At 62.9% G+C, this 22,563-nt stretch overlaps 2 protein-coding genes across 3 annotated transcripts; both read right to left on the bottom strand.

The window, feature by feature from the left end:
- Window positions 1–92: 92 nt before the first annotated feature.
- On the bottom strand, window positions 93–11,630 carry LOC130264411 (transducin-like enhancer protein 1). The gene is given in 22 exon segments (XM_056512568.1): window positions 93–641; window positions 816–892; window positions 1,214–1,364; window positions 1,446–1,593; window positions 1,812–1,999; window positions 2,001–2,060; window positions 2,249–2,498; window positions 2,745–2,821; window positions 2,893–3,068; window positions 3,155–3,281; window positions 3,552–3,707; window positions 4,014–4,058; window positions 4,202–4,306; window positions 4,464–4,486; window positions 4,925–5,120; window positions 5,623–5,697; window positions 5,795–5,857; window positions 9,143–9,187; window positions 9,650–9,713; window positions 10,371–10,519; window positions 11,033–11,153; window positions 11,480–11,630. Coding segments are annotated over 21 exon segments (2,307 nt in total). The 5' UTR covers window positions 11,057–11,153; window positions 11,480–11,630; the 3' UTR covers window positions 93–533.
- Window positions 11,631–17,594: 5,964 nt separating this feature from the next.
- Window positions 17,595–22,095, bottom strand: PLPP2 (phospholipid phosphatase 2). Of its 2 annotated transcripts, none has more exons than XM_056512824.1 (6): window positions 21,746–22,095; window positions 19,809–19,960; window positions 19,207–19,484; window positions 18,987–19,044; window positions 18,700–18,876; window positions 17,595–18,605 (listed from the first exon to the last, which is right to left on the bottom strand). In XM_056512824.1, exons 1-6 carry the CDS (start codon window positions 21,894–21,896, stop codon window positions 18,468–18,470), a joined length of 954 nt encoding a protein of 317 aa, XP_056368799.1. In that variant the 5' UTR covers window positions 21,897–22,095; the 3' UTR covers window positions 17,595–18,467. The 2 variants fall into 2 exon arrangements, with proteins under 2 accessions (XP_056368799.1, XP_056368800.1); XM_056512825.1 differs by having other exon boundaries at window positions 21,845–22,077.
- Between the last annotated feature and the right edge of the window lie 468 nt (window positions 22,096–22,563).

Raw genomic sequence — 22,563 nt, forward strand, 5'->3', positions numbered from 1 at the left:
GTGACCAAAAGGAACAAGGCTGCTGTCATTGTCTCACCCCTTCTCACCTGGCCCCATCCCAACCCCACAGAGCATCAAGGCTACCACCCAGCTGCCGTTTTTTTCTTTGTTTTTATTATTAAATACACCCTGGGAGGCACAGAGGGAAGTAAGGCCAGAGCTCATCCACCCTGGCAGGCCCAGAGCCTTAAACAAATAAAAACCCCACAACAAAAAGGTTAAAAACAAAAATAAAAAAAGCACCCAAACAAAACCCCTAACAATGCCAGACCTTCCCCCCACCCCCATCTCCAACTCCCACAGTCTAGATTTAGAAAGAAACCCACGAAGAACAGAACAAGGAGAAAGTCCCCAGGAAATCCACCCCGAGCAGCAGCCTGCACGATGCCAGGGCCACCTCCACCTCGCTCCTCCAGCTGGGATGCCACAGCCACTGGCTGCATGTTCTTTGGGAAGTCAGCAGCAGGGCAGGAAGAGTCCACCTGTCCATCCACGTGGACACCTGCCTGTCCCGCAGTTGGCACCTCTGGGGCTCAGTAAATGATCTCGTAAACTGTCGCCTTCTTGTCCCCTGAGCCGGTGACGATGAACTGATCGTCCGTGGAGATGTCGCAGCTGAGGACGGACGAGGTTTCCTTCGACTGGAGAGAACAGGGGTAAGCACGAGAGGCAGCCCCAGAGCAAGGTCCCAGCCCTCACTCCTTGGGGAGGCTGCAGGGATGAGTTTGTGGGGCTGACACACAATTAGAGCTGTTGTAGTGGGCAGCTCCTGGCAGCCTCACCCCCAGGAGCCCCCAGCCCTGCTGGCTGCTCACCTGGAAGATGCTGGCTCCATAGGGTGTCCTCCAGGCGTTGAGCAGGTTGTCCTTCCCCGTGCTCACGAACCACTTCCCTGTGGAGGGACAAAGCAGCCTCAAGTCACCAAACCAGACCCAGCAGCTGGATCCCAGCAGCAGATCTGTGAAACACAGAGAGGCAGCCACATCTCTGCCAACCATGAGCCAAGGGAACACAGAGGGGAGTCTGGCTCCAGCAGCCAGCACTGATCCAAGAGGGATGGACACCCCTCCTCGACTGTCATCCTCCAGGGACAGGGCTGGCTACCAGGACAAATGCTTGCCCCCAGTGCAACGAGCTCTGTGACACATGGACAGAAGTAGAGGTGGCCTCCCTGAGGCTCCAGAGCAAGGGGGGCCAGGAGAGGCGTGCCTACCGCAGGAGGCGAATTTGAGAGAGAGGACACAGCTCTCGTGGAGGTGCAGCTGGTACTTGTCGGGTTTGGTGACGTGCAGGATCTCCACGTTGCTGCTCTCCATCCCCACTGCCAGCCACTCTCCCATGGGGCAGTAGCCCAGGGAGAAGATCTGAGGGGACAGACAGGCTCACACAGTGGCCCAGCAGGTGCCACCTGGCCCTGTGGTGCTGCCAGGGGCCTCCAGCCCTACCTGGGAGCTGAAGTCGTGCTGCTGCAGCTGCCGCCCCTCCCGCAGGTCCCAGCAGCGCACGGTGTTGTCCAGCCCCCCTGTCCACAGCTTGGTGCCATCGTTGGAGATGTCAATGCAGCTGGCACCGTCTGTGTGGCCTTGAAACTGCCTGGGAAAGAGGGGGATGGAGAGGGCAAGGGCACAGCTGTTAGGGCAGCCAGCACCTGCAGCAGGGCAGCAGCCAGCAATGAGGACCTGCAAGGACAGGCACTGTCCCATGGCCAGGACTAGGCAGGGAGGGGCAGGGACATGTTGCAGGGGACTGAGTGGTCCCTGGCCCGAGGAGCCCCAGCAATCCTGCCACGCTCCCCCCTGCCCCAGACTCACCTGACCAGTGTCTGGTTCTGCAGGTCCCACACCACGATGTTGCCGTCGCTGCAGCAGGAGAAGCAGACTTTGGCATCAGGGCTGATGGCCAGGGCGTAGCAGGCGGGGGCAGAGGAGGTGAGCTCAGCCTTGATGCGGGGCGTGGGGGCTGCCAGGTCCCAGATGGACAGGGTGCTGGCCTCCCCCCCCCACGATCAGGCTGCGGCCGTCGGGGAGCAGCTTGCAGGAACGGATGTAGTTGTCACGGTTCTGAACGGGGGGACAGCAACAGGGCAAGGCAAGAAGGAGATGATGAGCACATGGGGCTTGCAGGAGACACATCCCCTTCTCTCACGGCAAGTGAGAAAGGCTCCTCTGTCCCCTCCACTGCAACAGGGGCACATCCCCTTTGCCAGCCCCACCCCAAAGCCTTTTCTGCTCCTCCTCCTCCTGCTCACCAGGCAGTCCAGCTGAGCCACGGCCGTCTTGGTGCCCGGCTGCCCCACGTCCCACACCTTGACGCAGCCCTTGCCCCCGGTGTAGACGTGTCGCGTGGAGTTGCTGATGGTGACGGCGCAGACCACCTCGCCGTGGGTCAGGGTGTGCAGCTGCCGCGCGTGCCGGGGGATGCCGGAGCCGATGAGGGCGTCGGGGGGGAAAGGCACCGGCTGCATCTGCCCGTCGGCGCTGACGTGGAAGGAGTAGGCACTGGAGGGGAGCAGAGCAGTGAGAGCAGAGCAGAATCCTGCCTGGACAGTAGACAGTGTCACGCAGGTCCCAGCAGGGTTTGGAGTCGGAGCCATGAGCAGAACACACCTGATGATGCCAGCTGGGCACACAACCCTGGTTTTCCCCAGCCTGTGTTCCCCATCCCTGCTGCCCCCAGCCTGTCCACACAGCCCAGCTCCAGCCCCACAAGCCACCCCATGCCCTGCCCAGCCTTGCCCCACTTACGGCTTCCCCGAGGTCCCCACTTGCATTCCGGCCACCAGCCCTGGGACGCGCATGTGGGGGTGCGGGTCGTAGCCCACCTGGAGGGGACAGTGTGTGAGAGCAGCTCTCACTCCGTGGCCCCACGGCCCCAGGGGAGCAGGTCACGCACCAGGGGCGAGCGCCCGTAGCCGCCGGCTCCCGCAGCCCCGTTGAGCTGCGGGGACATGAGGTGCAGGCTGGCGTAGGCGCCGGTCCCAGCCACGTCCCCGTTGACCGCAGGGTGCGCCAAGCCAAAGGCAGCTGAGTAGGGGCTCTGCACTCCCAGCGGGTTCCTCAGGCCCAGGGCTGGTGGGGGAGAGGCAGAGTGAAGGGATGGGGCACTGGAGACAGAGCTTGGGGACCCACTCAGGTCCCAGCGGGGCCAAGCTCACCCAAGGGGTCCACAGGGACCTTGGCAGCGGCGGGGCGGAACTGCTGGGCGCTGCTGGAGCCTGGCAGGGTGTCACCCTGGGACGTGGGGGTGCTGGACTTCAGGCTGGGTGTCCCTGCCTTCTCCACCTGCCAGGAACAGAATGGGGAGGTGGCAACTGCAGCACACTGCTGCCAGGGGGTCCCTGTTAGCTCCCCCTCAATGACAGCCCAGCCCAGACAGTGCTGAAGGGTCTGTGGGAGGGGGTTTGAGATGAAATCTAACGGAGCAGGAGCCCCTCCCTGTCCTCCAGCACTTTGCCCCGAGGGTTTGGAGGTGGGGACCCAGGTCTGGCTGCTCTGTCAACCAAGCCTGGGCCACAAGGACACAAGCACAGATCCCAGGAGAGTCACACGTACCGTGGGTGCATCCTTGCTCCGAGAGGGGGACGTGCTGCTGGAGGAGGCCATGGAGGTCGGACTGAGGGGCATGGCCTCCTTCCTGCCCAGTGGGACCTTCTCCACCCCATTCTCCCGGGATGAGTAGGAGTGAACACTGTGCGGGGAAGAGGGGTCCTGGGGGAGGGAAGTAAATCAGCAGGGAGAAGAGAAGGCAGAAGAGCAGGGATGTCCCAGCTTATGGGGAGCTGGCAGCTCAAGCAAGGGCCAGGCTGCCAGCCTGGATCCTGGGGTTCATTGCTGCTGCTGGTGAGGGTCAGGGAGCACAACTCCCACTGACACCTCCCTGTGATGCCCACCTCTGCCTGGAGAAGCCTGTTAGCCCCACCTTCGAGGATGGACAGCACACACTGACCCCAGGCCCCTCCCAGTGTCCAAGGACACACTGACCCCAGACCCCTCCCAGTGTCCCAGCACACTGACCTCATCCACCACCAAGTTGTCTTCACTTTTATCTGCATCGCTGCCCTGAAACAGGAGCACGGTTGGAGCCAGAGGGGCTGGAGCCGCCCTCACTCCTGCCTGGAGCTGCACCAGAGGCACAGGCAGCTCCATTCATCACCCCACAGGAGAGGATGGGGCCCCCCCGAGCCCCCCAGCCCTGGGCTCACATAGTCTGTAACAAAGTCCTTCTCCTCCACCTTCCTCTTCTTGCTGCTGCTCAGGTACTCGGCGATGGCTCGCGCGCGCTCCCCGTTTGACAGTGCCAGGGAGCTCTGCCATGGGGGACGCAGTGTCAGCGGCTGGGGAGGCTCTGCCCAGCCCCTGGGACAGGCAGCACCAAGGCAGGGCTGACTCCAGCAGCATGGAGGGCCCCAGCCCAGCCCTGTGTGCTGACCACAGAATGGTGCAGGAGAAGAAAAAGGCACTTACGGGGCCGGGGTCTCGGTCTGTTGCTGTGGCAACGCAGAGGAGCAGCAGGAGGAGGAGGAGGAGGAGGAGGGAAAGGGGAACACGCTGTGTCACCGCCAAGAGCCCCCCAGGAAAGTCACCCACTTCACCCACGGCTCACAGCAGGGCCAGAGCAGCACGACAGCAGCAGGGTGTCCTAGCCCCCCCACCAGGGATGACCCCCCTCCCCAGCCCACCTCACCACCCTCCCACGAGGGTGCTGGTCAGTGGAGGATGCCCCCTACCCAAACCCCTTGCAGCTGCAAGCCCCCTGCCCCTCCAGCCCAGTTGGCAACCCTGAGGATGGACAAGTAGCCCCCACCCCAGGGAAGTGTCCAGGTAAGAAGGGCATGGGGAGCAGAGGGAGCCCCAGGGCCCAGCACCACCTGTTCCCAGCTTCACCCAGATCCAGCCACCCCAAGCTCTGCTCCCCCCACACTCACCCCTGGGCTCTGTGTCATGCACTCCTCGGTCATCCTTGGCGAGGAGCTGGGCCTGGGCCCCCAGTGCCCCCGAGAGTGCCAGCAACCCTGAGGCACTGCTGATGCCAGCCAGGCCAGTGGGCTGCATCCCAGAGGGGTGGGGGGTCAGCGGGATGGGGGGAGCGTGGTGGGAGAGGTGCTGGGTCTGCAGCTGGTGCTGGAGAGGAGAGGAGAGAGCAGAGTCGAAGGGCTGTGCCAGCACAGCTGCTGGGCAAGTGAGGGGCAAGAGGCAGCCCTGGGTCAGTCAGCAACAGGGTCTGGGTGTGGAGGGGCAGGGCATGCACCCAGGGTGTCCCCAGTAATGTTCTGTCCTTTTCACAGACCCCTCCCACCCTGGGCTGGATGGGGACCTGCTGCAGTCTCGAGGGAAAAACTGAGGGGGGATGGGGGTCACCCACAGGGCGTCAGGACACAGTGACACGTGCCAGCCACCACCCCCAGCTGCATCTCCTGCACCCCGAGTCCTGCTGGCAGCCCCCAGCCCAGCCTGGTTTGCCCCTCCCCTCCCCTCGGTTTAGCCACGAGTGGGAGAAGGCATGAGGGGCAGGGGCTGGAGGGGGCTCAGCCCAGGGACGGAAGCCTGGGAGGTGCCATCATGACAGAGCCCCTCAGCCCTGGCTCTGGAGTGGTGGGAAGTGCTGGGCAGAGGGTTGACGTACCCCGATGGCCGCGTTCAGGTCGGTCATAGTCACCTGCTTCGCTCGCTCCACAGCCTGGACCACCTGCTGCTGGTGCTGTGGGGAGAGAAGAGTGGGGCTGGGCAGGCTCCTTTCCTTCCCTGGGCCCCAGAGGAGCTCTGCACAGCTGGCTGGGGCCCGAGGGCTCACCCACCTCCTGCGACAGGAACGGGATGAGCTGGGCGCAGATGACGTTGAGGCGCTTGGCGATCTCCGTCTGGCAGGGGAGAGAGACAGAGCCCGTCAGGGCACGGGGCAGAGCAGAGGTCACAGGGGCCCCGATGCTGCCAGGAGAACCAGGAGAGCCCCCTCCCCATGGGTGCTTGGCCCGGGCAGTCTCAGACACTCAGCCCCAAGGGCTGCTGCTCAGCACTACAGAGCAGAAACACCCTGGGGGGACAATTCCTGCTCCTAACAACATCCCTTTGAAAACCCAGCATCCTCCATCCCCACTCTGAGAGCCCTGGGACGGCTTCCAGCTCTTCCCTGCCAGGGACATAAAGCCTCCCGCCCCTCGCCATAGAGGCCACCCCTAGCCCAGCAGCCACGGCCCCTGCAGGCTCCCCCTGCCCTCCTCGCAGCCTCCTGCCGGCACCACGCCCACTACTTGCCGCCCTCCTAGCCCACAGGAAGCCCTGGAGAGGTGCTCTCCTTCCAGCTGCTGTTTTTCTGCAACACTCGAGTGCCACTGGCAATCAAGAGTGCAGAGCGTGGGGAGGGAGAGCAGCATCGTGCTGTGCCGTGCCATGTTCCTATGGCACCCCCCTGCCAGCTTCCAGAGCCCCATGTTTCTATGGCACCCCCTTTCCAGCTTCCAGAGCCCCATGTTCCTATGGCACCCCCCTGCCAGCTTCCAGAGCCCCGTGTTCCTATGGCACCCCCTTTCCAGCTTCCAGAGCCCCATGTTCCTATGGCACCCCCTTTCTAGCTTCCAGAGCCCCAGTTTCTGTGGCACTCCCCTGCCATATTCCAGGGCCCCCACCAGCCTCATCTCACACAGCTCAGGCAAGAGGAGGGCACAGACACTCAGCACAGACATTCAGCACAGACATTCAGCCATCCCCGGCCTCACAGACACAAGAAGTCCCAAAGGCTGCCAGGGACAGGCTCCAGCCCCTGATGATGGGACCTGTCCCCCAGCACTGGAGAGGGGACAGAAATCAGCAGCTCTCCCTAAACCCAGGTAGGGGAGGGATCCCTCCACTCTTGGATGAGCAGGGGATGTCCTGGGCACAGGAGACCAGGTAAGATGCTGTCTCAAGCCCCAAGGAGCTCCCTGTCCACCTTGGTGGGGAGGAGGAAAACATTGTGGAGCCAGCACAGGGCTGAGAGGAGGGAGTTGAACCCAGACCCCCTTATCAACCCCCAGAGGAGACCAAAGGCTGAAGGGCCCCAGGGACAGAACTGCCCCCTGGATGTCCCTGCCAGGACCTTGGGCACATCTCCCATGCCCAGCTGGTGTGGGTGCTGCAGTGCCAGGGTGAGGGGCTGCAGCACTGCCCGGCTGCCGTGGGGACACAGACCCGGGGACACAGACCCAGGGACACTCAATGCTGCCCTCCAGAGCAGCTGCCGACCTGCTCTTGCCAGCCCCAGAGCACAGAAACAATCTGGCACCTGCCCTCACTTCCCCTTCTGATGGAGGAAAAAAGAGAAAGAAAAGAAAGGAAGAGGGGGGAGCGAGGAGATTTGGCAGCCGGCAGTTCTGGGAAGGATTTAGCTGTCTCCCGGGGCCGGCAGTGATGGATTCTCTTCCCTAATGCACTGATGGGCAGCAGCTCCTTGGGGAGAGCTGCCTCCAATTCACTCGCACTCGTTAATGTGCAATTTACTGGCACTTTAACGCTCTCAGCATGAAAAATGATCACGCTGTTTGCAGCCCCCCCAGCCACCAGCACCGTCGCCTCCCCTCTGGCTCGCTGTGAGCAAGTCCAAGGCCAGGCAGATTCGGGGAGGTGGTTTTACAGAAAGCTACAGGCCCCTTCCACGCCAAAAACAAAGCAACAATAAAAAAAATTAACGTCTCCTGCTCATTCCTGTCTTGATCCTCTCCTGCCAAGCCTGTGGCTGCCTGGAGAGCTGCACCACCACGGCGAGCCCCCAGCTCCATTTCCCTCCAAACAAACACAGAGCACCACAGCGAGCCCCCAGCCCCATTTCCCTCCAAACAAACCCAGAGCAGAACCCCACGCCTTGGTCCTCGCTGCTGCCAGCACTGCTGAGCACTTGGGGACACGGGGCACAGCAAGGACAGAGGCCACACCGCACTGCCCTGCCCAGCCTCTGTGCACGGCCATCGGGGGCTCAGGATCCCTGTGGCCATGAGCAGAGCAGGATTTGGGGGAAGGGGAGGAGGCACAGCTACCCAGTCCCCCCAGGGCAGCGATAACCCGCGGCTCCGCGCCGGCAGTTCCCGTTCCTCGCACAATGGCCGCTGGCTGTCAGAGCAGACTTACGGGCCCTTGTTAAAAGTGCCGACAGCTCACTGGCCGGCGGCCAGCGGCACCTGGGGCTGGCAGAAAACACAAGCCCGAGAGGGCTGGGAGAGAACCAGCAGCCAGGGGAGAGGAGCTCGCAGCCCTCCAGGGCTCCCTTGGCATCGTCCCGAACAAGGGCAGCTTCACACCTCAGCCCCAGCAGGGACAAGGAGGGCACCCCAGAGGGGCAGAACACCCTCCCAGCGGGCACAAAGCTGGCAGGGGTGGCTGACAGCCTGCCCTGCGCTGGGGGCAGGGGCCAGGACCGGCTCGGTGCCCACCCGAGCGGCACCCACGCAACAGTTGGCGGCGGGCGCGGGGCGGGAGGGAGGCGGCAGCGCCCCGCCAGGCTCCTCCGCAGCCTCTTTAAAAATAGATGAGAAGAAACCTTCTGTCTCAGAGCAGCTGGTGACCCGGAGCTCGGCACAGGGGAGGAAGGGAGGAAGGGAGGGAGTTGAGGAAGGGAGGGAGGGATGGGGAAGCAGCGAGGGAGGATGTGCAGCCAGGAGAGCCCACCCTGCACCCACACCTCAAAACCCTTCTTTCTCCTCAGAAAGCTCCTCAGCCCTGGTCCCTGGGCCAGTGGGCAGCAGGCAGTTGCAAAGGTGTCGAGCTAGAGCCCATCAACCCGCTTTAGGTCACCCTGCAGCCCACCTTGCCCTGAGGAAGCAGCCAGTCTCCTTCACAACAGTCACCCCATGGCCACTCACCGCCAGTGTGAGCAGCCATGCAAGCACAAGTCCCCCACCACTGCTCTCTGCCTGACACAACAAGAGCATCACAGCCCAGTCAGGGCATCCTGAACCCGAAACCAGAGCACAGACGTGCGTGTGGAGAGCTAAGGAGGCAGCCAAGGCCATGGCACAGAGAAACACAAAGCACAGGGAAGGGAACACATCCCCCACAAGCACTGGGCTACAGCAGGGAGCAACTTCCCATGTTGTCTGAAGAGCCCAGATGGCAAAGTGGGGCCAGGGAGCTGGGACCAAGGAGGTGGACAGAGCTCCCAACCCACCCAGACTCACCTGTTTGTGCATCTCGATGTTCAGCCCATAGGACATCTCGTAGTACTGTGAGGGAGAGAAGGCAGCATCAGCTCTGGAGACCAGGGGAACTCACAAGCAGAAAGTCCTCTGTGGTGCTGGCACACCAGGTCAGGCTGGCCACAAATAGTCATGGTGTGGCCAGGCCATGGGGGAAACACAATTCCCAGCTCCTCTCCCAGGAGCAGAGGTTTTTCAGGCACATGGCTGCAGCCCACAGGATGGACACAGCCCTCCCAGGACTCCTGCAGGAATGGGGACAACCCTCACAGGAGCAGATTTGCCACCACAAGCTGTGGCAGAAAGTCCTACTCCAACACCACAACACTTTTTGGGAGAAAACCAGACAGTAACAGCCACAGGAAACAAATCTCAGGGCCTGGCCACACATCCCAAAAGCAAGGGGAAGGCAAAGCATCCCTGCATGTCCTTTGATGGTTCAGAGGAGATCCCACACCACCCTTCTCCTTTCAGGTGGAGCTCACTAACCATGACATAATGACGCTGGATTTCTGTTTTTTCTGTTGCCAGCTTTTCACATTCTAACTTCAAGCTGTAAAAATAAAGAGAAGAGAGAAGGAGAAGGAGCAACCCCACTTGGTCCTTCCAAGTGACAGGAGGTCCCTGTCTGGACAGAGCAAGAGCCCTCCCTCCCTGTGTACCACACACTTCAGCCTCCTCTCAGCTTCAATCCCATCTCCCAGCACAAGCCAAGAAAACCACCTGAAAGAGGGTGGGAAGGGGCTGATAAAGAGGAGATGGACGGCAAAGGGATCTGGGCATCAGGGAGCAATTTGCACGGACTCTTAACCCCCTCCCCAGCATCTGCTTCCCAAATGGAGAGAGCTGCAAAGCTTAGCTGCATTTCAAACCTTGCTCTGCCCTGCACAGTGTGGGGAAGGGGAGGTGATCCTGGACAGCAGCCTCACAGATCAGAGGGACTCCAGGTCTAAATGATGGCTCTGGCTCAGCCTAGAGCTGGGTGCTGGAAGCCAGCACCTCCTCCTGGGGTTTTTGGCAGGCAAAGGCCGAGTTTCCCCCTCAAACAGTCATTTCAAGCTACCAGGGTGATGCTTGGCACAGCAATCCTCTGGAGGGACCAGTCCACCAGCCACACTGCACAGTGCTGCCCAAGAGGAGCCTGCTGCTGGCCAGCACCAGTGGAGTGCCCAGTTCACATGCTGGCATGTGAAGTCTGGCAGCTTCTCACCTGTGGTATTGGTTCTGCAGGAACTGGAATTCCTCCTTGATGCGATCCAAGGTCTCTGGGTAAGTCAGCTTGAGGGACTGGGGGGTGCTGGGGATGGCACTGGCAGCAACAGCGGCTCCCGAGGCAGCAGAGGGTGCCTGGAGATGGGCCTAGGCAGAGATGGGAGCTCCAGGGTCACTGCTGCTGCCAGCAAGGCTGGCACATCCCCCAGGGGGTTCCTGCACCCAGGGAAGAGGCTACAGGCACATCTGGGAGAGCAGCACATGCAGGAGGAGTTGTTGGAGAGGAAACTGGTCACAACCAGGCACCAAGTCACCCTTGTCAGCATCAGTTTGGCCACTGAGCCAGAGAGGATTTATGACTATGGGTGGCACTGGGCATGGCACAGACCTGGTGGCCTGTCCTCACCAAGCACCACAGAGCTGAGCTCCTGCCTGCCCATCACGGTCCCACCACCACACCCGGGTGAATCCCGCTCCCAGCACCTCGCAGAGCCCAGACCCGCAGCGCTGGGGCTCAGCACCGCTTTGGGAAGAGCCACAGCATCGCTCCCGAGCTGCACACACAGAAACAGCAGCCAGCTGTTAGTCAGCATCGAGCGGGGAGCTGGGGTTCGGGGGGGTGGCACTGCTGCGAGGGGACAGGGCCATGCATGGGCTCACCGGGGGCCTGTTCTGCGGGAACATCCTTGGCACCGGACGGGCCCGGGACCCTCCGGCCGCGCGGGCCCCGCCGCAGCCTCGGGACGGGGCCTGGAAACTGCTCCCAGCTCCGGATCAGGCCCTGCAGAAGAACCCGGGGGTCACCGCCCGGCGCTGCCCGGGGGCTTCGGGAGCCGCAGCGGAGCCGCGGAGCCCCGGCCCCGCCCGCAGCGCGCCCGTTCCCGCGGGGACCGAGGCCCCGGGGCTCCCCCGGGCTCGGCGGACCCGCCCAGCCCCGGCCCCCCGCGCCGCGCAGACAATGGCCCCGCCGCCGCCCGCCGCAGGTACGGCCGCGGGGCGGCACCGGCCGCGCCGCCGACCCAGCCCCAGGCGGGGCTGGACCTCGGCCGGCGGACACCGAGCCGAACCGAACCGGGACGGGACTGGACGGAACAAGACGGGACTCACCGCGCTGCGGGTCCCAGACCCGGCCCCGGCCCCAGGCGCGCGCCCCTGCGGCGGGGCGGGCCGGGCCGGGCCGAGCCGTGCCCGGTAGAACCGAGCCGAGCCGGGCCGGGCCGGGCCGAGCCGAGTGCAGCCGAGTGCAGCCGAGCCGGGCCGAGCCCCCGCCCCGCCCCGCCCCGCCCCGCCCCGCCCCGCCCCGCCCGCGCGGCCGCCGCTCTGCGGAGCGCGATCAATGAACGAGCGCGAGCGCCAGCTCCACGTGGGGCCTGGCCCGTGCGGGCGATCGCCCCCGCCGCCAGCCAATGGCAGCGCGAAGAGAGCGGCCGCCCCCACGTGGGGAGCGCGGAGCTGCCTTTCCATTGGCCAGTGAGGGCCCGGCCGGCGCGCGGGGTGTCAATCAAGGGAGGCCGAGCTGCGAACGAGGGGGCGGCGCCGCGGTTTAACCCTTGCGGGGCTGGGGGGATGGAGGGGACCGGGATGGGACCGAGACGGGACCGGGGATCGGCCGCTCCCGCCCCCCCACGCGGGATCCCGGGGCACGGCACGGCCCCTCCCAGCCCCGCGGCTTTCCCGCAAAACGGAGCCGGGAGGTTGTACCCCTGGCAGCAGCGGCTCAGCTTCGGGGCTTTTTGCTGGTAAACACAAGAAGTCGTCGTGTCCCGTTCCGTGTCCGCCCCTCTCTTTGTTGTGTTTTGTCTTTTTTAATTAAGAAAATAAACGAACTCCACACCACCCACACATCCCTTCCCGGGCTGCAGGTCCCGCCTCACCGGGAATTCCCTGCACCGTGTGATGGCGGGGAGCCGCAGCATCCCTCTGCCAGGCTGAGCTCCTGGGAAAGACTCCAGGGCCAGCTCTGTTTGTCAGCTCCAGGAAAGGGTCTGACAGCCCCCAGCTCCCTGCCGTCACCCCATGTCCCTTGGGATGGGCAGATACTTTAATGTCCCGGTCCCAGCAGCCCTACAACAGCCCCCGCATCCCCGCCAGCGCTGCCACCGTCCTCCCAGAGCTCCCCGTCCTTCCAGCCCGAAGGCCGAGGTGAACACAACCCCTTTTGGGTTTCCTGGTGGATTTTCTGGTGGTTTTACTCCTTTCAGGGAGATCGGTGGTTGCTCGACATTTTCTGCTGCTGCAGGTCAATCCAGGCTTACACTGAGCAGGAAATAAAACATTTGAGGAGCAGCAGCTGTGAGAAGTCTGTCTGCCTCTCCCCCTCTTTAACCTTAATCCAGGAGCAGGCCAGCAGCCCTTTCCTCCTCTCCAGAGCTTCATCCTCGTGGTCCTGTCGCCATCCAAAGCTCGGCTCACGGGACAGACCAGAGAGCTGGCAGGGTAAGGACTGGGAGAACCAGAGACCCTCAGCAATGGCAGCTTGCCTCCAGCCCCTGGAAGAAAAGAACAATAACAATCATAACCTCAAGAAACCCAGTGAAATAGAGCAGGACTGTGCAAGGGCCGCCCTGCTCCTGCCCAAAGGACTCAGCAGTCCTGGGGGTGATGGGCTGTGCTGGCCCCTCGGGCTGGGAGCAGGATTTTCCAGCTTTGAGCCAGGTTCTGCTGCCTCTCCTGAGCGCCTTTAGTCCCACTGTGGGAAGCCCTGCACGTTTAGCCCCATATTGCCCAGTTTGTTCTCTGGCAGCCCCGGGATTTTCTGAGAGCAGCTGCGATTTCAGATGGGAGATCTTCTGTTACTCCAGCTCTGCTGAGGGCAGACAAGGAGAAACCCCCCACTCTGGAGATGGGGATGCCCCTGTTCTCATTGCACCACTCCTGGCCCCACACCTGCAACCAGTGGGGTTTGTGCTCTGTAGAGAGAGAGGGGCTGCTGGGGAGAGCAGCACAAGAGCAGTCTCTCAACCCTTATTATATTTTAAAATGTAATAACAGCACGATGTCTATTTTCGTAGACAGAACAGATCATTTCTGGAAGAGGCCCATAAATCTCAAACAGAGGGGAAATAATTTGGCCAAGGTCATGTTAAGGCAAAATATTAAAATAGAAAAAAAGCAGTTTAGAGCTGGACTGAGGCACCATCTCTGTTCTAAATCTCTCTCCCTGGCCTGGGAACACCGTCCCCCCTGCCCTTCTGCTTTCCAGCATTACACCACGGGGCTGAGGGGGCCAAGACATGTGTGAGGGCCTGGCTGAGTGGAGAAGAAGAGAACAGGGAGCCCAGCAAGGGCCCTGGCAGGATCCTGCTGATCCCTTCTGCCCCAGGGACAGCCCCCTGCAGCAGCCCCAGCACACTGTGCTGAGCTCGGGGAGGCCTCAGCCATTCAGGATTTGGGACTAGGGACAGGCTGGGCTGTCCCCGCTGGCTGCAGGATCACCACGATGTTGGCAGGGGCAGGGAAACGCCATTCCAGCCCTGGAATGTGGCTGCCATCTCTCCTGTCCTCACCAGCAGTCCCTCTATCCCATCCCTGGTACCAGGCTCTGGCAGCGCCATCCATCACCACTGCACATCCTGGCACGGGAGGAGAGGCGCAGGTTTGGCAGGCACGACCTGGCTCACACCACACTGGGTGCGCTCAGAGAGCAGCTCCCAGCAGCAGGGTGATCCCCGCCGTGACCGGGGGACCTGCAGCCACGGGCGCCCGGCAGCGCAGCTCTGCTTCGGCGGAAATGCCGTGGCAGGAGCGCGGCAGGAAAGGACCCAGCCAGAACATCCCCCTCACCCGAAGGGTCAGAACTGCCCCTGAGCAGAGCCAGGGCCGGTGGGCAGCGCCAGGCACCCCGCAGGGCCCGGGGCTCCGCAGCCAAGCGCTTCCCGAGAGCACGTCCCTGGCAGCGCTGCAGCTCTGCGCGGACCCTGGCAAGCGGCAGAAAACAAAACTGCTGCTCGTACCCTCTGGCCGCTTCCCCGGGCTCGGCTGCCAGCTCCCCGCACGGCAGGGAGGCTCCAGCGGTGCCACCCAGCGCCTGCTCTGCCCAGGGACATCCCCGGCCCAGCGCAGGTGACCCGGGACAGGCACCGGCGAGGACAGGTTCTTTCTTGCCTGGTGCTCTAGTGAGAAAGAGGAGACATTTAACAACCTCCCCCGAGAGTGCTTTCGCTCTCGCCTTTCCTCCTTCTGCGCCGATTTAATTTCTTCTATAGCTCCCTTCTTCCCTTAGCGAGATCAAAGAAATCCGTGGAACCGGGCACATTTCAGCGGAAACGTCGATTAAAGGGAGTGGGGGAGGCAGCGCTGGCGGGATCAGAGGAGGAGGAGCAGGAGAAGGAGAAGAGAAGCTGGAGGAATCCTCTGGATCCGGGCAGCGTCCGGGCAGGACGGGCCGGGCCGGGCAGCGCGGGCGATACCGGAGCTTGGGGCTCCTCCGGCCGGGGCACCGGGGCTCCGCCGGGCTCCTGCTGCCCCCTGCCGCCCCGGCGGGACGGGACAGTGCCGCTCGCGGCCGATGCCCCCGGGGCAGCTCGGAGACCCGAGCCCGGACCCCGTCCCCGCGGTCCCCGCCGCGCCGGGCACCCCCAACTCCCCCGGCCAGCGCCGCCAGCTCCGCGTGTCCCGGTCCGGCACCACCGCCTCCCTGACCGCGCCACGCGGCGTGGGCTGCCCCCATCCCACCCGGGAGTGCGATGGCATCGGTGTCCCCCAGCACGTCCCCGAGCCGGGGCCACCTCAGGCCCCAGGGCCTCTGGCGCATCTGGCCGCAGCATCTCCCGTGGCTGCGGTCCAGGGAAGGGGATGTTTAGGGGATGAGTAACATCCTTCCTGGCAGGGCCGCTGCCCGCTCCTGGAAGCTGCTGCAGGCACAGAGGAGCTCAGCCCCTTCGCCCGCCTCTTGCCCCGCTCAGCCGGGGAAAGAGGCCAAGAGCGAGGAGAAACTCGGCGATGGGACCGGGACAATCCAAGCCCGTGGAACCGGCACGAGTCCCAGGTGCCAGGGAGAAGGGAGGGAGGATGCTGCGTGGCACGGTGGGAAGAAGCCAGGAGGCACAGGTTGGGGGAGGCAGCTCCGGGCCCCCTCTAGAGACGGGCTGGAAGCCAGATCCTGGCTGTGTGCTGCCAGAAGCAGCTTATTTTGGAAGGGAGGCGTGTTGGCAGAGTGCTTGGTGCGTGGAGCTGCTGACGCCGGGGAACAGGACGGCTCTCATCAGGTCCCAGCCATGCCTTGCAGGCCAACGCTGCTTGGCTTCAGCCCCCAGCAAAATCTGCCCCAGCACAACCAGGACTGGATCCCCAGCTCCTGAGTCACCCACTTAAAAGGGTGGACACTCCAGCCACAAGTCATCACACTGCCCAGAGCCACAACTCACCCTGAACACCAGAGGGGCTTCCTGGGACTCACCAAACAGGATGTTCAGAGCTCTTACCAGCTCTGGCCCATCCAGTGAGGTACAAGCTCAAGCCTTGAACCAAGAAACAGGCACACAGGATTCATCCCACCCCTGGACCCTGCTTCCCCTCTCATCAGCTCACAGAAGCAGTACCAGCCTGGCAGGAGGCCAACTCAGCCTCTCCAGTGGCTCAGACCCTCAAGGAAGCAGGGTCCAGCTGGAAGCTGCAGCAGCAGTCAGAGTGCTGTGGCATTCAGATTGAGGATGGATCCCAAACTTCACAGCATACAAGGGACTTGCTTTGCCTTCCCCAGGTGCTCTGCTCTGCTCTGGCAGCTCCTTGCCAGCATCCCTGTCCCTGGGATGTCCTGGGCCAGGGAGCACACCTGGAGCTGGCTGCTGTGCCTGGACACGGCTCAGGAGCTCCTGCAGCTTACATGTGGCTTGGCATGCCACGAGTTTGGTCAGGTCTCAGCCCATCCCGCACAGGGCACAGCTGTGAGCTGGGGGATGGAGCAGCCAAGCTCCCAACACGCAGCAGCCAGCCCTGCCCTTCAGAGCCGCACACTGCAGCATTGTGGCCCAGCTGGTTTTTCCAGAGACGCATCCAAGGGGCGCAATCAGATCTCAAGGGAAGGGAGCAGGCACGTTCCTGGCTACGCAGAGGAGCTGTCGAGGCAGTGCCAGGAACTGGGGCAGTTGCTGGGCACCGCAGCAGGCCAAAGGAAAATCAAGCAGGCAGCTCCCAAACCTGGGCTGTGCCTCACTGCCCAACTCCAGGAGCTGCTGAGCTTTTGCAGATCTCTGTTTGCAAACCCTGCGGCAGAGCTGCCCTGCCCTGGCATTTCCTCCAGCTTTGTTTTACACCAACAGATATTAAACAACCAGCCTGGAGGGCTGGGATGGGGGAAGGACCCTGCTGGGGGAGCAGGGAAGTATTTGTGGGAAGAAGGCTCTCAGAAGAAAACAGAAAAGTAGCGTCAGGGAAAGGGAGTTCCCTCCACACAGGGAGGTTGTTTTTGATCAGGGCTTGTCTAGACTGGAGTCACCCACACTGCACAAGCACATCAACACCACGCAGCCAGCCTGGGGCTTCCTGTTGTTCCCAGCAGGACAGAGGAGCTGCACTCACCGAGTGTGGGCAAGAGCTGATCCTGGGACTGCCCATCCCACCCCAAAGGGACTGGGGGGACCCTCAGGCTTCCAGGGTGCTGCCTCCCAGCCCCCATCACTTCATCCCAGCAGTCAGAAGGCCCTGTGCCCCCAGGCTCCCCAGCCTGGCCATGTCACCTGTCCCCAGCACAGCCCTTGGGGTCACAGTTCCAAGGCTCTCAGCTCCCTCCCTGCCTTCCCTCCGCTCCGGCTGCCGCAGCAGCCAAGGGAGCTGCAGGCACAAAGCGTCACTTTTTCCAAGAGCCTCTCCCTGCTTTCCCTCCTCCCTCACAGAGCAGGGCTGCGATGCTGGGGAGTGCAGGAGGCTCCTGGGTCAGGGCAAAGGCAGTGACAGGATGGACCTGGCTAGGATGGGTCTTGGAGTCCCACACCTTTTCTTCAGCTCAAAGTGCTGCCCAGCCAAAGCACAGCCCCTGTGAATGTGACACCTCACAGGCATCACAGGCAAGGAGCACCTGGCTCGAGGGTGCTGCTGCTCCCAACAGCCCTGGTCAAACCCACCTTGCAACTGGGAGAATGGCTTAGCAGCCCTGACAGCCCCCACCCACAGCTGAGGGGCTTCAGACATCTTTTCCTGGGAAAAGAAAACTCCAAACACTTAAGCCCATCCACTCCAAGGCCAGGAGCATCCACGAAAAAAGAGAACAGGCCTGACACAGACATTCTTTAAGGATGATCTAATTTAAAAACAACATCATAATGAAAATGCATGTATTTTAAAAAGAGACCCACAGCACTCCAGTGCTGGAGGCAGCCATGTGTCCGTGATAGGACTGCTCTGTACCCATTGCTCCCACATTCCCAGGACATTTGGACAGCTCCACATCCCCATTTATTTTCCTTTACCACAGAAAATATCTCCCTAGCCCCACCACACACCCTAAAGCATCAGCTGAAGCTGCAGGAGGGACAAAGGCTGGAGCATCCCTTTGCCCAAGCCAGGCATGAAGCAGGCAGGGAGCAAAAAGCTCTGGCTCCCAGCACTGCAGAATTGGGCACAGCCAGAGAAGAGCCTGCCCAGGCACCCTTTGCTCACAGCAGCTGCTGGCAGGCAGGACTGCTCTTAAAGGTAATCAATGGAGCAGAGAAGAGCTCTGGATTGCTTTAATCCTTTCCAAAAAAGTATAGCTAGCCCAGCAGCTGTCCTCCTCCCTCTGTGCCTGTGAGGATTTGTACTTGTATGGCTGGATAATTTGACAGGGACAACACACACTCGGCCCAGGCAATCTCAGACTTCCCAAGGAGTTTGCTCTTCACTCAGTGTGCTTTGCCAGCCCAATAAATCCACCCCCACGTGCCACCCTCCCCTCCCTCCCTCCCTTCCTCCGCACGGAGGGCTGGGACAGCAGCCTTGGGGTGAGGACATCCCCCTCCCACGGGCAGCACCGGGTACCAGCAGCACCACGGGCACGGGGAGCCAGGCAGGGCTGTCCCACTTGTGTCAGCCAGAGGCACCAGAGCCAATGGTTCATACAGAGCCAGTGTCCCTGCCCCAGAGCCAGGAGCACGGCCAGGGGCAGCTGTGCAGTCTGGGGTCACGGGGCACCCCGGTAGCTGTAGTGATTGTGGTCGGGGTCGCTCAGGGTGAGGGGCAGGCTGGGCTTGCGCTCAGGGTCCTTCTCCTCACACTGCCGAGGGGGACGGTGCTTGAAGAAGTCAGAGACGTAGTGGACCTGGAAAAGAGCAATGGGAAAGATGGTTTGGGGATGCCTGTGCCAGCCCAAGCAGGAGCTCAGCCGAGCAGCAGGCTGCACGGGGCACACTCACAATGAGGACGGCAATGAGAGCCCCCTGCAGCAGCCCCACCAGCACGTCGCTCCAGTGGTGCTTGTAGTCGGACACTCGGGTGTAGCCCACGTAGATGGCGAAGGCGATGAGGAAGAACTGGATGGTGGGACGCAGCAGCCGGGCCCACTTCCCCACCAGCCTGGCCTGCACGTAGAGCTGGGCAGCAAAGAAGGGAGGAATCACCCAGGGCAGGGGTCAGCAGCCAGCCCAGGGATGGGTGCTTGGGGCACAGGATCTGTGGGGGCTTCCTGGGGCATGGCACTTACCGCCAGGAACATCATGCAGTACATCCCAAAGGAAGAGTGTCCCGAGTAGAAGGACAGTCTGTGGGGCAAAAGGGATGGGTCAGCCCCCACCTGGTCCCCACAAGACCCCTACCCACTCCACAAGCTGTGCCCTGCAACAGGAGAACCCCAATACCCATCTGGGGCTGTCACTGTGAGCCCAGCAGGTGGAAGACACACATCCTGTGGCTCCATGGCTCACCTGGACTCGGTGATGTTCCTGCTCTCTCCCTGGCAGACATTCTCCAGCTGCACATAGATGGAGCAGTTCACCTTGGACCAGTCAGGATTGCAGACAGCCAGGAAGTTTGGCCGGAGACGGCCAATCATGTATTTGGCCAGGTCAGTCAGGGACTGGCTGATGGCTCCTCCGAAGAGAAAGGTCCCAACCACCTTGTAGAGGGCAGCCAGGTAGTTGTTGAATTCTGACTTGGAGTAGAGACGCTCAGTGTAGACCAGGTACGCCTCCCCTGATGAGATCTGCAGAGACCAGGGGGCAAGGGGTGAGGGCTGGGGGCTACTGAGCAGCTCCCAGGGGTGCAGGATGCTCTGTGGCAGAGGAACCCCTGGCACACACCTGCCACAGGAGCTCAGGAACCCTCTCCCCCTCCCTGCAGGGAACCAGTCCCATGGGATGTGGCTCTCGCCACTCCAGTGGGAGCTTCTGCCAAGCAGAGCAGGGCTCAAGCTGAGGGTGTTGCTGCCCTTCCAGGGCTCTGGAGGTGGCTGTTCTAGGCCCCAGCTACCAGATACAACATGTCAGTATGACCCTGTCCTGGAGGAAAAGAGGTGGCAGTTCCTTACAATGATAACAGTGCAGCTGATGGTGACCCCGGCCATGAGGCCGTGCGTGATGGTGTCTGCCTTGTAGGGGTAGCGGATGGAGTCATCGTTGCAGTAGAAGCCTCGCTTGTATGGTGAGTTCACCAGAGTCAGGATGATGAAGGGCAGAGATGCTGCAAGGCAGAGAGAGGTGAGGACTGGGGACAGCAGCCAGCAGGCTCCACACCAGCACAGAGGGGCACCCATCTCTCCTCCCTAAGTCTCTGGTCCCCAGTGCTAGGGAGGGATCCCCCCAGGGATGAAGTCCTGAGCCACCTGTACCAGGACAGAAGGACTGGAACCCACCAGTGCACTGCCCTGACAGCGATAGGGCCCTATTAGAGCTCACAGAGGCCTGCAGCACCCAGATACCACATGAGACAGCCACAAACGGGCACCCACAGAGCCTCTACGGCTGCCCCACTCCTCCCCAGGCACAACAGTGGCAAGGCCTGATCCTGTGCCCTCTCCTCACACTGCCCAGTCTTTCAGCCTAGGAAGACAGAGCTGATAAAGTTAATGAGCACAGGCATCTTGCAAACCTGTTTTACAACAGGGAAGAGCTCCCAGATGGTCCCAGCAGAGCCCTCACAGCAGCTCCAGGAGAGCCAGTGCTGGGAGATGCTGGTCCATGACCCAGCCCAGGCACGGGGGGACTCCAGTGCACTTGGCTTGCTCCCCTCATCCTCCCATAGCCCTTGTTCCTATCAGCCTCTCCTCTTCCCCGGCTCCTCGGGACTCTGGAGAGAGGCTGCGCTGGCTGGGTCAGCCCGGGCAAGGAATCTTTTCCACCCAGCACGCTGGAGCCCCGGCCATGGCGAGCTGTGAGCTCACCCGGGACAGAACCGTCCCGGAGATCCAGAGGGGATTTGGGGTCTCTGCGTCGCACAGCAGCCGTGCCAGCCCCCCGCTGGAATGTCCACCCTGCCCCTGCTCCATCCCTGCTCAGGAACAGCCACGGACGGATTCCAGGACACTCCCCAGGGAAGCGGCCCCCCCTCCCCGGAGGCCACCTTAGGCCGGGATCCTCTCCCAGTTCCGCCTTTCCCGGCGGTTTCCGCCTCCCCTTGTTCCTCCATCTCCCGGGATCCCGCACCTTTGTCCCCGCCCGCCCCCGCCCGGGGGTCCCGCCGCCTCCTGCCCGCACCGAGCGAGCGCAGGGATGAAGAACCGGGAGCTGCCCCGCCGCCCCCGCCGCGCTGCCGGGGGCAGGGAACCGTCCCAATCCCTCCGCCTCCTCCCCGCACACCTCAGACGTCCATTTTCAGCTCAAATTAGACACCAATTTTCTTTCTGGATAATTTCATCCTCCAAAAAAAGCTCCCCTAAAAATATAAAGCACCGGCCCACAGGAGGGAAACTCGCTCCGAGCGGCACCGGGACCCGGCCTCCCCCCGCCCCGCAGCCAGGGAAGCTCCAGCCGCGATCCCGATCGGGGCCTTTATTTTTAGTCCGTCTTAATTCGTTACTTCCTTGCGGCAGTTTTAGAAACATTTACCCGCACTAGGGGGGGCGAGGGGGTCCTAGAAGGGGTGCTCCGAACCCACCGGTCCGGAGCTGCGGAGCCCCCGGCCCCGCTCCGTGCGCCCGCGGAGCGCCGGGCTCGGCGGCGGGCAGGCGGCCAGGGCGGCGGCGGCGCAGAAACCGTCCCGGTACCGCCCGAGCCCCGGCACCCTCCCGCAGCGTCCCGGCCACGGACAGACCGGGCTCCCGACCCCCCGCGGGATCGTTCCCGGAAAAGGGAACAGCCCCGAGAACCGGGACCCCCGACGGAACGCGGTAGGGCTGAGGCAGGAGCCGGCGCCCTCCCGCCCGCCCCCGGCTCTCAGTAGAGGCCCTCAGCCCCGCACATCGGCCGGGCAGGTGCCGCCCACGCTGCCCCCGGCCCGGCGGCACCGGCCACGGTCCCTCCCTCGGACCTGGCCCCAGCCCAGGGCGCGGCCCCACCGAGGGCACCGGCGGGACGCGGAGCCGCTCCGGAGCCGCCCGCGGCTGGGGCGCCGGTGCGGAGCCCTCACCGACCGCCAGGCAGAGCACGTCGAGTGCCACGAAGACCTTCCTGCGCTCCATCCCGCAGCCGGTGCGGCCCCGCGGCCCGGCCCCGCGGCTCACATGGCCCGGAACGGCGCGGGCCCGGCCGGGAGGTAAAGTCCGGCGGGCGGGGCGGGGCGGAGCAGGAGCTGGTGCCCCCGCCCAGGGCCGGGGCGGGGCGGGAGCGGCGGGGACGGGGCAGGTGTGAGGTGCGGTGGGGCAGGGACCCCTCTGGACCCAGACCTCACTCGCCCCCCGCCGCTGCCTCGGGCCCCGCTCCGGCGTCCGCGGCTCCGGCCCTCCCGAGCCCCCCGGCGCCCGCCCCGCCTGGCCGCTCTCCCCGCCTCGGCTCGGTTCCCTCCCGTCGCTGCGCCAAGGGGAAGGGGGAGAAGAAAGCGAGCGAGGCCGCTTTGGGAGCCGCCCGAGTCCCACCCGCCTCGGGCCTGTGTCCCGAGGACAAAAAAAAAAAAAAAGGGGGACAAAAAGGAAAATTCTGCCCCTGAAGCGTGCTGGCTGCATTGGTGGGGGCTTGTGCAGAGCAGATGTGCTGCAGGCTCGGTGGTGAGATGGGTTCTTGAGGGGAAGCAGGGACGTCCAGGAGCCTGTGGATGCAGCAGACACCGGTGTGAGCACACAGGGTGAGACAGGAACTGATTTACCCGCTGAGACACTGGGCTGTGTTTCCTAAGCCTCAGACGTCCTGGGA

The sequence above is a fragment of the Oenanthe melanoleuca genome, chromosome 28 (genome assembly GCF_029582105.1).
Source record: "Oenanthe melanoleuca isolate GR-GAL-2019-014 chromosome 28, OMel1.0, whole genome shotgun sequence".
NCBI classification, from domain to species: Eukaryota; Metazoa; Chordata; class Aves; order Passeriformes; family Muscicapidae; genus Oenanthe; species Oenanthe melanoleuca.